Source organism: Adiantum capillus-veneris, chromosome 1 (assembly GCF_014529385.1).
Source record: "Adiantum capillus-veneris isolate H3 chromosome 1, ASM1452938v2, whole genome shotgun sequence".
Classification (NCBI taxonomy): domain Eukaryota; kingdom Viridiplantae; phylum Streptophyta; class Polypodiopsida; order Polypodiales; family Pteridaceae; genus Adiantum; species Adiantum capillus-veneris.
The window spans coordinates 89,815,586-89,828,371 of record NC_140931.1 but is presented as its reverse complement, the minus strand read 5'-3'; the positions used below and the strand labels follow the sequence as shown (position 1 = coordinate 89,828,371).

The 12,786-nt window shown below is 44.9% G+C and overlaps 1 protein-coding gene across 1 annotated transcript; it reads left to right on the top strand.

The window, feature by feature from the left end:
- The first annotated feature begins 4,025 nt into the window (after positions 1–4,025).
- LOC147465165 (uncharacterized) lies at positions 4,026–5,021 on the top strand. The gene has a single exon (XM_086483349.1). It carries the CDS (start codon positions 4,026–4,028, stop codon positions 5,019–5,021), a length of 996 nt encoding a protein of 331 aa, XP_086339475.1.
- Positions 5,022–12,786: the final 7,765 nt, after the last annotated feature.

Genomic DNA, 12,786 nt, shown 5'->3' with positions numbered 1-12,786 from the left:
TCTCTGTTTTGCTAAGTCACTAGCAAAGCATGCATGTCTGACTCTATCACCTCTGTGTGTGACTGCTCAAGTCGTGCCCCAACTGTGTGCACAACGAGCTCACTACTCTGCACCCCATGTAAAGCACCCTGCAACCCATGAGCAAAAGAAACTCGCCTGCTCTCTCGCTGTCTATGTGGCTGCATGATCATAGAGACAACACCGTCTCTCCCGTGATCCACATGCAATGGGTAACCTGTACCACTCCTGGCACCTCTCGCAATCACTAGCGAACCCAAATGCATCACAAAATCTCGCTCTCGTAGCGAAATCTGACATCCACAATCTCTAAGCTGACCAATCGAGATCAAACTCACTGTCAAATCTGGTACATAGCGCACATGTCGTAACAAGTAAGATGCACCACTCGATAATGACAGTCTCACATCTCTTACACCTGCTATCGCATGCACCGATCCATCGGTCAAACATACACTACCAAGCATCCCGCTAGAATAGCTACAAAACCATGCACGATGCGGTGTGACATGAAACATAGCATCTGCGTCTAGCAACCACTGCGAAGGGAGTGCACTATCCACATGTATAGCATCTCGTGCATAGCTCGAGGTAAAAGTGACATCCCCGTCACTAGTATACTCCGACACTACATGTGCCTCAACTGTCAAAGCAACTGAGTCCATGGCATCACTACATACATCTCTGAGACTGCCATGTCTCCTACGATGTCGCATACGACGAAAACAACGCCGTCTAACGTGTCCAGAATGACCACAATACCAACATGTCACCTGTCGGCGTGCTCGTGAATGTACATGTCTCACACGAGTCCGTGATGACTCAGATCTATCATACATATCATGTAATCTGCGCCAAAGTGCTCTCGAAGTAGTCTCATACATGACAAGAGCATATACAGATTCCGCAAGGTGCAAAGAGAGTGTAGATAGTGCCATCTCCTCTAGCTCCTGCCACTGATCGTCAGACATGTTTGAAGGTCTACCTACATCACCACTCAATGGTCGATGCAACCCTCGCTGTGTCAATGCATCAAGCATACACTCTCTCCATCCTGCAAAGTTTGACCCATCAAACATGCACATTTCGGAGAGATCATAATCTGAGCGATCATCTGTCTCTACCATGAGCAGAATGTAGCAAACTAGAAAGCAAAACCACCTCACCAACAACACCTGGAAACTGTCTACAAATATGGCCAGAAACACAATGTAAAACCTGTGAGACACACTCCAAAATAGAGCTTCCGCAATGTCAACCAAATCAGCCCTAAACTGGCTCGAATCGCATCAACAAAAGTCTGCAAATATGGCTGTAAAATCTGATGCAAAGTTGCACCAATAACCGTGCAAAGCCTTGCACAAAATCACAAGTCAATATGACTCAATCGCGCATAAATATCTGACAAAATTTTGGCAGAGTCTCCTTTGTAACTGGAGCAAAATCTCAACAGTAAACCTCAAAGAGACAATAATATATGCCACAATGGCCAATCCAGGTCATACATATGAGCATACCTGCTCTTGCCGGAGTACCACTCAACGGCACCTCAAATGACATACATGTGAGTGATGATTGCTACCAAAATACCTTTCAATCGATGACCAAATGTCTGCCAGATAACTATAGCAACATTTCGCAAAACCTTGCAAGATCTATCGCTATACACAATGCGAAATACGGCACACAAGGGCATACACAAGTGACTCCAAACTCCAACTTAATGATGACTGAAAATCACCTGTCAAAGTGGGAGTAAACTCAACCACTAAACTGTCAAAGAGTAACCTACGGATACGTAGAAGCTATGGCGAGAACCTGGATAAAATCCAACAGAGTTTCTTCTATAAATTGAGCCAAATCTCAAATAATCTCAGCCATAAACAAATACACAAATCCATATATGGCATACATAAACCGCCAATACCATGGCAACATAGCTCACTCTCGCATGAGTGGCTCTCTGGACAAATGCATATCCAAAAACCTGTGTACACCTATGAATTTGCTGGTTGCTGCAGAAAATACTCCATGTGTGTAAGATATACCAAAAACAGTGTTTTTGGGACCCGAAAGTGTACAAATAAACTTGCTGCTGTACCTGCTGTAATTCAAAGCATAATTTCAGCAAATAGACATCACCATCACGTCCGGAGCATGCCAAAACCCTGACCTAGACTCCTGGATCATGTAGATCTGACTCTGTATGACGGAGCTACACAAAAAAATGCGTTTTAGAGCCCGAAAATGGCAAAAACGAGCTGCACACAGTCTTGAACGTGCTCTTGCTCCACTCTGTGTGATGCAATGTCCTCTCAATGTAAGCTCCAACGCAAGAGCTCTGCCACAACAGCATCCAAGCACTCGAATGTCAAGCTCTCCTCCGCCGAGCACTTCTCTAACGAGCTCCATTGAGCTCAAAAGCTCCTCTCACCAAGGAAGACGCAACCGCCTCCTCGACCAAGCTTGACCACACCAAGCTCCTAAGCTCCAAAGACAATGCTTCTCAAGCTAAAATCGCTCTCCGTGAAACTCCGCGATCACCATAGCTCTGATACCAATTGAAGGCGATCGAGGAGCACCACGGACGGAGAGTGAGAGAGAGAGAAGGAGATACACACACGATGTGGGTGGGGAGACTCAAAAGAGTGAGCAGCCCCCTATACACTTATGTTATGTATAAGGTATACAAGTCAGTGGGCGCCCAGACTCTGGGCGGCCGGGCAAGGCACAGGCGCCTATACCCCAACAGGTTGAACCAGTAGGACAACAGCATGCAAGGATCCATGGACTTCCTATGTGGACTATGCATGATTGGCCAAGATACGGAGAAGCTTCTGGTAATGATTATTGATTTACAAAATTCTCGCTATTCGCAAGCCCTTTGCCTTGGCCTGATTCATGCTTTGATATATGCAGGACTAACAACTTCGAGATACAATGCATGTCCAATTTGCGGGAAGTCTTTGGATGTGCGCTATTCTACCTCTCTTCGAAAGACAATTTATCAAGGCCACCACCATTATCTTCCAGATGGCCATCACTTGCGCGAAGGCCAGCTTGGTCGCGTCGAATGTCTTCCTATGCATGTACAAGAGTGGCGTCGCCGATGGGAGCAACATGAGGGGCAACCTGTTCCAGGAATGAAACGTTTGTCCATTCTCCATATGTTGCCGTACTGGGGTGATCTACTAATTAACCATTTGCTGGATCCAATGCATATATTCAAGAATGTGGGAGAGCTCCTCTGGAAGACAATCATGGGAATGAAAGACAATCGAGCTTCACGAGATGATTTGCAGTCGGTTGGAAAGATGCCAGAGCTGTGGCCTTTCACCAATGCAGCTGGTCAAACAAAACTTCCAAGAGCGCCATGGGTATTGCTAAAAAACAAAGAGCGACAAGTAAAAAGGGTGATTTCAGAGTTCAGGACGCCAACAGGATATATGCGATGTCTCAAGACAGCATTCACCCGTGACGATCAACTGTCAGGGTTGAAATCTCACGACTGGCATAAGTTCTTGCAATTCATTCTTCCAATTGCGATCAAGGGGTGTTTAACGAAGGAAGTGCGGACCTGCATATACAAGATTTCAGAGCTAGTGTGGTGGATCTCTTCCAAGGAGATACGGGAGGAATCTATTGCAGTCGCAAGGGCTAACTCCATTGAGGCAGTTTGCATGATTGAGAAGTATCTACCCACGAGCTGCCTAACTATCCAAATGCACTTGCTCGTCCATGTAGTAGATGAGGTTGCAGTGGCAGGTACAGTTCACAACCGTTGGATGTTCTTTCTAGAGCGGTTCATGAAAACACTTAAGGGTTTTGTTCGCCAAAAACCACGTCCAGAGGAGAGCATGGCAGAAGGATGGCTGGTGCAAGAGTCTCTTGTATTGACGACCGAATTTCTATCCGTTGCTGACCCAGAAATGCCTCGACTGTGGAGCGATGAGGAGGATGCAAGACTGGTGAGAGAGGAGCCGCAAGGGCAAGGGGTGCCGAAGAAAATGAACCTGGCCATGCGAGAAAAGATCATGAAGTTCAGTATACTAAATTCAGCGCCGATGCAAAAATGGCTTGAAAGGTACGAAGAAGAGAAAGAGAGACGCAATCTAGAGCGACAGGATTTCAGGCGAAGTCGAACGACTAGAGGCTTACCCTTGCCAGACTATCTCGCTCCTCTACCTGAATTCCCTACAATGGCATGGTTGGACAAGACAGTGAGAGCAGCTCGACAGATCGGAGAACCCATATCTCTAGAAGAGGAAGAGCTAGCTATTGGATGTGACTGGAAGTATCATACATACATGGCACTGTGGTCGCATGGAAAGCATTTCAGAACACAACAAATTGACAGCAGAAGAAACACGTTTGACAGTGGAGTAATGGTTAGTTTCATGCAAAAGAGCAGGGCCAGTGCTAGAGACACGAATGAGAGCACTAGCAACCTGGATTACTGTGGTCTGGTGTCAGATATCCTGAAACTAAGCTTCAGGCGGTTTGAGATGTTTTTGCTGGATGTGAAGTGGTTCAAGGTGATTACTTCTGGTCGCAATGCAACGGTACGTAGAGATGGAAACAAACTTGTGCAAATAGATTCTACAAAGACTTGGATAGATGCGAGCGACACATTTGCTCTCCCCGAACATTGCGAGCAAGTGGTCTTTGTACATGACCCTCGAGAGCAACAATGGTGGTTTGTCGTTCAGGTTGCTCAAAGAAATAAACAAGTATTTGAAGGGCAAGATCTCCTGGAGGAAAGTCAGTCAGACGACGTCCATACTACTGTGACATTAGATGAGATGGACAAAGGTATGGCAGAGGAAGCTGACAGATATACGAGGGATGACGCAGACGAGCCAGAATTGACACTTGTAGATGAAGATGCAATGGATGAAGACAATCTGCCAGAACGAGTTGGGGCAGGGTTATGTTTGCAATTAGAGATAGACGATGATACGGTGCAAGATCTTATTGATGATGCCTCACTCGTCGAGGCCTAGGCCTGTAAGTGTTTGTGTGAAGACTTTGATTTAAAATTAAGCTTAAATTTAATTTAAACAACTGTGTTCTGACGCTTTATTTTACTTTCTTTGTGCACGACTTTAGTATGGCAGATGAGATTCCAGATCCCGCTTCCATGAGTGCAGATGCATTCATGGGCTTCGTTACACGGATGACGCCTACTCAGATGGCAGAGGCTTCTCAGTACTGGGTATCCAGAGGCACGGGTACTACGCCTCCGGGCTTCACACCCGAGGGTCCGATGCCTAGGGGGGGGACGCCTACGGGGTTCACGATGCCTATGGGTACGACGCCTTCTTCTCCCATCACGGTCGCTTCGACACCTAGGGGTGGGGCAGAGGCGGGTACGTCCTCATCTCCGCAGCACAGGCGCACTCGCCGATCTCGGCGATCGTCAGGTGGAGGTGGTGGTTGCTGTGGAGAAGGGTCCACAGATGCTTCGACCCCTCCTCGCTCACGACCCCCGTCTTACCCAGGCACACCTCTCGACACACCTCTTGGCACACCTTGGACACCTTGGGGGGCACACGATCCTAGTGCCTCCAAGCTCTATACTGTACGGGGAGATGGTTCTGTTGACATGGATAGAGTCGGGACTGAGATGCGACAGCGGATTCGCCAGCTCGTGGAGCTGCAGTTTTCGACCAGCATTCTGACGTCTTGGGATCAGCAAGAAAAGGAAAAAGTCAATTACATAGTGGAGACCATCCTGAGAGAGTACTAGCCTGCTCCAGGTTCTTCCGTTGTTTCGGCGCGGTGGATCAAGGGTGTTGCACGGGACACCATCAAACATAGACGAGATGCATCTCGGAAGGCTTTCAAGACCGGCTCGCCGAAGCCTTCGGGCATCCCACACGAGACGTGGCTTCAGATCAGGGAGGATGAGCGGACAGCGGCCACGCGGTTCAGACAGCAGCATGAGGCCGCGCAGGTACGACAGATGACTAGGGGGACATCTCATCTTGGCAGCCGAGGCTTCGACACCTTTCGCTATGAGTTTGTGAGTTTCTAATCCAATCTTAACTACGGCGTTTTTTAAAACGCAATGAATCATGTATTCTTATTACTTTGATTTTTGTATAAACGCAGAATCTTGCAATGCATCGAGCTCCATCACGCGAGGAGGAGTCAGATGGATATCGCAGAGGTATCTATGAAGTATTGAATGATCTTGAAGCTTCAGGAGAGCTTGTAGACTGGGAGGCCTTACAGTCTCGCTGATCGCTTGAGGTGAGACGTTAATATGTGTGAGTTGATTTAATTAAGTCAATATATGTGAAGTAATATCAATACTAATTTTGTGAGTTGTCCTATGTGCAGGTTGCGACGCCTAGTCATTAGTGGACCAGATTTCATCTATATGCTTTGTGAGACACAGACACGCTTCTGTGTCTCTTTTTTGTACAAACAGTTAGTGTTCAGACAGTTATTGTTTCCCTTATGGTTATGATTATTGTCATTGTCATTGTATAGACAGTTATTGTTTCTCTTTCTGGTTATGCTTATGGTTATTGTTAATTTTGTTTATGGTTATGGTTATCTGCATTATGGTTTTGATCAAAGTGGTGATAGCCGGTTATGGTTTTAAGTTATGGTTATGCTTTTAGGTTATGGTTATGGTTCATTATGGTTATGCTTTTAAGTTATGGCTATGCTTTTCAGTTGGTACGGTTGTCTTTCATTGGCCTTAAATCTCATGTGAGATCCTACATGGATAGCATGTAGGAGGTGTATACATGATATGGTTTTTTTTTAAAAGTTTATGTAAAAACAAAGGGAACTCTGTCGAAATTTCTGCGCGCAGGAGCATGGTTGATATTTTGGTGCTGCTCGCTTTCTTGGGCAGAGGGCAGGAAGTCTGGCTGTGGCTGTGTCCATCTTTTAACTGGGCACAGGCCAGGCTACCTGTCCTCTGCCCAAGAAAAAAAAAATTTGCTATGGTCGTCGGTATGTGCGTCGTTATGTGCGTCGCTAATAGCGACTGGTTTCACAGCGGCGCGTATAGCGACGGGCCATGTCGATATCTGCGTCGATAACACGTTTTTTTGTTGTAGTGTGTGCTTATTTTTTATACCTTGAGCTTTTTTCTTTTCAAAGAAAAGCGCCCACACTAGGAACCTCTAGAGACCTAGTACCATAGGCAATTCATGTGAGTGAAGTACCAAATCAAGTTGGGATTTCTCTTCCAGTTTAAGATTTTAAATTTTCGGCACTTTTTTTTCATAGCATCTCAATTTTGTAACTCTGGAGGGTCATATTGACAATTTTACCCTCCCCATGCTCATCACAAGAACCTAAAGTAACCATTGACAATTAAGAAGGAATTTCCCATGGTATTAAGAGAAGATATGTAATGTCTATCTTGGTCAAACTAGCTTAGTCAGACTTCTTGATTCATAAACCTAGACAAGGGACTTTGACATAATATTATATTAAATTTAATGTTTAATACTAAGCAAATGTGTTGAATATTGTTCTATCAATCACGGTTAAACCAGACAAACACGGATGCTAAAAAGATAAGAGGCAATGATAATGGACAAGCAACACATGTTCGTGTTGATGATCGCACTCGATTCGAAGAGTGAACTAGACAAAGATTGCATGAAGTTCAAAATACCAACTACTGCAACGCGTTCTTGTACACACTAGAAAACACAAGGAGTACGTCTAGGAGGCACATCAATGGGAAAAAATACCAACCTTTATTGAACACAATCAAAACAACATAAAGAACCCTAACCTAATTATTTGCACCCCCTTAGAGGGTCAAGGGAACATGATATTGAATAGATGGGCGGGTAGCCCTAAGTCTACACCCCCATCCTCGTCATTGTCGAGAAAAATAAAGTCATTATCCGTGAGACCATAATACTAAGTGTCATTTGTGTAATCATGTAAATCTTTCTCATTATTAGATGCACATATGTTCACTAAGAATGTCACTAGGCTTATATAGTCATCTTGGTCTAAAGGGTAATCTTGTGCAATCAGAGAGATGTTCTCCATTAAGTAGGGATCAGTCATGGTCAAGAGACGTATCAGCCATTCTAATTCCTCAAAATTCTTCTCACACGCTAGCGTCTCTACCAAATCCCATTCAAATGCAAGCACCGGGTAGACTCTGTGAAACACCTGTGAAAAGTAAAGAGGGTACCTCTCACCCCAGATAGGAGTGGATTGTTATGGCATAAGCCGCATAGTGCGGTCCTACGGAGGTCTGGACATTGTGGACTAGGAGTCATGCGGCTTTGGGACAGTTCTTCATAGGATATCATGGGACAGGACGGGGTTTTGTACCGTTCCCGATCTGCGTTGGAGCAGCGGTTGTATATGAGGGGCATACTTGTCTTTGGGGATATCTCTAATATTCATGTTATCAATATATCTTCTCTCTTGTACTATGTGTTCAGTTGCATATCAACGAAGAAGACGGTGCTCTGTTTCTGTAACTTGTCTTTTGTTCTGCCTTCCTGTGTTCTGATATTCATATAATGTAAGGCAGTTTGAGGGTAATCATTCCCGTAATGCTTATTTCTCCTCTGCAGGCAATAGCCATTACATCTGGCGACCACGATGCGCAATGGGCGGCCTGCGGTGAACATGCATGCGCACCAGCTTGCAGGGTCCTCTTGACCCTATGGTTCCAATTGTGGGGAGACGTCGGAGGAGAGGCGGTTCGGATGAATTTGTTTTTTCTACACCGCAGGCTGAGGAACATGTATCTCCATCACCAAGTCCAGTGCGTGGTAGACGTATTCAGCGTGCGCGACGTACTCCACATAGTCAGTCATGTCCTCCTGCCGTGCATTCACCCTCACCCACCAATGTTGCTCCACCACCGCCTCCAGTAAGCAGCCCTTGGGTTTCACCGCCATTGTCTCCACCTCCTAGTGTTCGTCAGCTTTCCGGGAGGGGGTACAGTTGGACAAGGGACGATGACACAGCCTCATATTAAGTATAGCCGTTTTCGAGGTCTTTCAAAGGAAGACCCTTATGCACATTTTCAACAATTTAATATAGTGTATGGATTGAATCATCCTGGGGTGGTGATTCCTCTTCATCAACAATCAGTGTTTGAATCTACAGTACTTTCAGTGAAAGCTGCCAAATGGTTGTCTAAATACCCTGATGATCACTTTCATACGTATGATGAAGTGTCCAAAGCGTTCTTGAGATGGTTCAGAACGGAAAAGACAGTCCCTCAACATTTGGAAAAGCTTCGTACGCTGCGTCAAAAATCGTTGTCAGTGGAGGATTATGTTGCAAAATTTCGGATGCTTTTGCAGCGGGTACCTCAGGCACAAAGACCAGCAGAGCAGCCGAGGTGTTGAATGATTATTTTCTGCGAGGACTCAATAAGGATCTCAGAACTGCTATGGCAATAGTTAACAAGGTAACTACTCCACTGGATAATGTAATTGCAAGGGCTGTTGTAGCAGGAGAAGCTTTGGAGGATACAAAATCCCCAAAGAAATCAAAGAAAAAAAAGCGAAAGAAATCTCATCGTAAGTCTCAGGGAAGTGGTAGTGATAGTTCGGAGTCGGAGACTGCAGACTCAGATTCCTTAGACTCAGGGAGCAGCGATTTTGGGAAAGAATCGGAGGAGGCACCTTGGAGAAAATCCAAACGTCAAGGGAAAGGTGTTCCATCCGGATCGTCAGAAATCTAAAGGAACTATGGTGTACTCAGTGCCGAAATCCACGACATGCCGCTCAAGAGTGTGCAATGAATCAGAAATGGTGTGCGATCTGCACGGCCAACACTATAATACAATGGAATGCTATTTTAATGGTCGGGGTCGTAGGAGTCGGGATTCTTCTACATGGCACCCACCACAGTTAGGGCAGGGACAAGAGCCTGCGGTGGTGATGGCTCATGCTCATACATTAGAGGCGCCCTTTCAAGGACAAGCAGGGGGACAGGGTCAAAGGAGGGGGTCGCGGTCGCGGAAGAGGTGGCCGAGATCCTAATCGACCCAAGACATGCCTTTTCTGTTTGGGGGATGGGCATTGGCGGTCCGAGTGTTCAGAGGCTATGGAGTATGATCGGAAGAAACAAGAACGTGCTGCAAGAAGTGTGGCTATGGTTCAGGTTGAAGTTTAGAGGAGTCGGATCCGATGGTTTCACTAATTACGCATTCTGTAAAAAATGTGGTTCCAACAGCCGATGTTAAGCTTCCGGATTGGGCGACTCAAGAAGATGTACGAAAAAAGACTATGACATGGATTCCACCGTTAGCACCACCATTGCAATCATCAGGACCATCGACTGCTGGTCTGGAAACAAACGAGGGGAAAGACAGAAATAAGGTTGATACTAGGGAAGGGGATGATTGGAATTCAGTTTGGAAAGAGGTTCTCGATTCGCCAATACAAGTACCTTTGGGTTCATTACTAAAATTGGTTCCGAATTTTCATAATGCCTTGCTAAGTCAAAACTCCAAGGAAATGATGGAAGTAGACATTGCAATAGCTGAGGGTGTGAGGGAGATGAGTCAGTCCCATTGCCGGCAAATAGGATCACGGATACCCGCATCCAGGAGCTTTCAATCAGATATCATGGTACATACATCGACAAAGTATTGTTAGATAGAGGTGCGGGAGTAAATATTATTATTCAAAGCAGCTTGTGAGCGTTTTGGACTCAGTGATTGGGAACGTGCATCCTTTTGTGAGGTCCCCAACCCTGAGAAGATTGGGGCAACTTGATAGATGGCTTTCCTTTATTCTCCTTTTCCATTGACGACACCCTACTCTGTTTCCACAAAGTAGAGATACGAGTAACAGAAGAGAGGAAGTCCTCTATCCATCTTTTACGTGGTTATAAGGGTCATATTCCACAAGCCAGGTCGATAAATCTAGGATTCTAATGAAGTTGTTTCCTAACATAAAGATGAAATCTCATTGACATATTTAGAATCCATAAACAACGCCTTTTTCCCCACGTTTAAGAGGCACGACCGCCATCCATAAACCATAAATATGATATGGGGCTTAGTCTAACTAAATAGTAATTTTGTGTCACGTAGATTAGAACCATCTCGACTCTTGGCACATTGAGTCTCTAATTTCACTTCTCTTAATAAAAGTTTCTCAACTAATCGAGGCCACTCATCCTTGACTGGAAACCTGAGCCAGCCCCCACTTTCCATCCCACACTCACACTTTTTACCACACTGTTTTATATATACAAATAGTGTTCCTTAATTAATTCCAAACATAGGTTCTTTTATACAACCCTTCAAACAATACCAAAACAATTCAAACAAGGCCTAGTGAAGACAATCCTATAATTCAACAAAAATAACTTTTTCAATTTCTCATGAGCCGCTACCCGCGAACTTTCTCTGTCTAAGCAATAGAGCCTTTGCAAAGGATTTATTCGCTAACCGCGAATTGCGCAACCTTCCCATCTCGCTACCCGCGAGGCATCTTGCTACCCGCAAGCCATCTTGCTAACCGCTAGGCATCCCGCTACCCGCAAGGAACAAAAGAGAGCCGATAACCTCAGCTTAATCTTCGCTAACCGCGGAATCATCTCGCTACCCGCGAGAAACAAAAGATATTCTTGCAACAATTCTTATCTTTAAATGATTCTTCAAACATGGTCAACCAATTCTTCATATCAATCAGAATCCAGTTATCAAACAATAACAATTTGTTAAGCAATAACAATTCAACAAACAGTGAGAATTTATCAAACAGTTCTTTTATTAATCTATGAAAACATATGCTTGTTTCTTGTGATAGAATCACGTTTCTTGGACAGTTTAAGGGGTTTCCTATGCTTAGCTTCCCAAGTCATCATGAATAGCAATGCAGAATTATAAATTTGTCTTATCGGATTAGCGATATGTTCGATTACCTCCCGTGTTTGAGGTTGGACAGCTTCAACTTCTTCTGCAATCAATACATCGGTTTCAGCAACGTTTGGAGTAGATGATACCCTCTTTTGCACATTTCATGAAGGTGGAGCAACATGAGCGTCTTTCGAGCTTCAAGTCACTGGCTTCGGCGCCATCGTATCGATGTAGAGAAGAGAGAAAGAGAACTCCAGAATTCCAAGGGCAACACGACGATAATAGAGAAAGACTTGGAGATGGAGATGGCTTGAAGGTAAGAGCTCGAGGGAGAGAGGTTGAGGGAGAGAAGATAACTCCGACGTCAAGGCGAGAGAGCTTCCGCTCTTCTATCTTCTGAAAGTGAGTGGAGAGGGGTCTTTATATAGGCTCTCAAGGCCATCTAAGAATAGAGGAAAGCAAAAGAGCTAAGTTTGCGTATGTCCGCGGCCCTCTATTTTGAAAAAAAATATATTTTTTTTGGGATACGGATTTTGATGCGCGATTTAGGTTCTCCAATTTTAAGGAAAGCTTGGCTTCCAAGCCAAGAACTCTAAACTAAGCTCCTTCTCTCTTTCTTTCCTAAAAGTACTCCTCCTACTCCTTCTCCTCTAAAATAACTCCTACTCCTTCTCCTCTAAAATAACTCCTCCTTTCCTAAAATTACTCTCACTTTCCAAAAGAGTCAACTCTTATCTTTAGCTGTTGCGGATGATCTTACAGCTACGAAACAATCTAGGATCATCCCTAGCATTCCATGGACTTGGTATGAGGAGATGTTTCATTTTCTTGACAGTGGGGAAATGCCTTCATTCTTGTCCAGCCATCAAAGGAAACGGATGGCTATTAGAAGCAGGAATTTTGAGATTATCATGGAAAAGTTGTATTATCGCACGATTGCG

Coding starts and splice junctions, on each gene's coding strand:
- LOC147465165 (XM_086483349.1), top strand. CDS start 4,026: ATGAACCTGGCCATGCGAGAAAAGATCATGAAGTTCAGTATACTAAAT.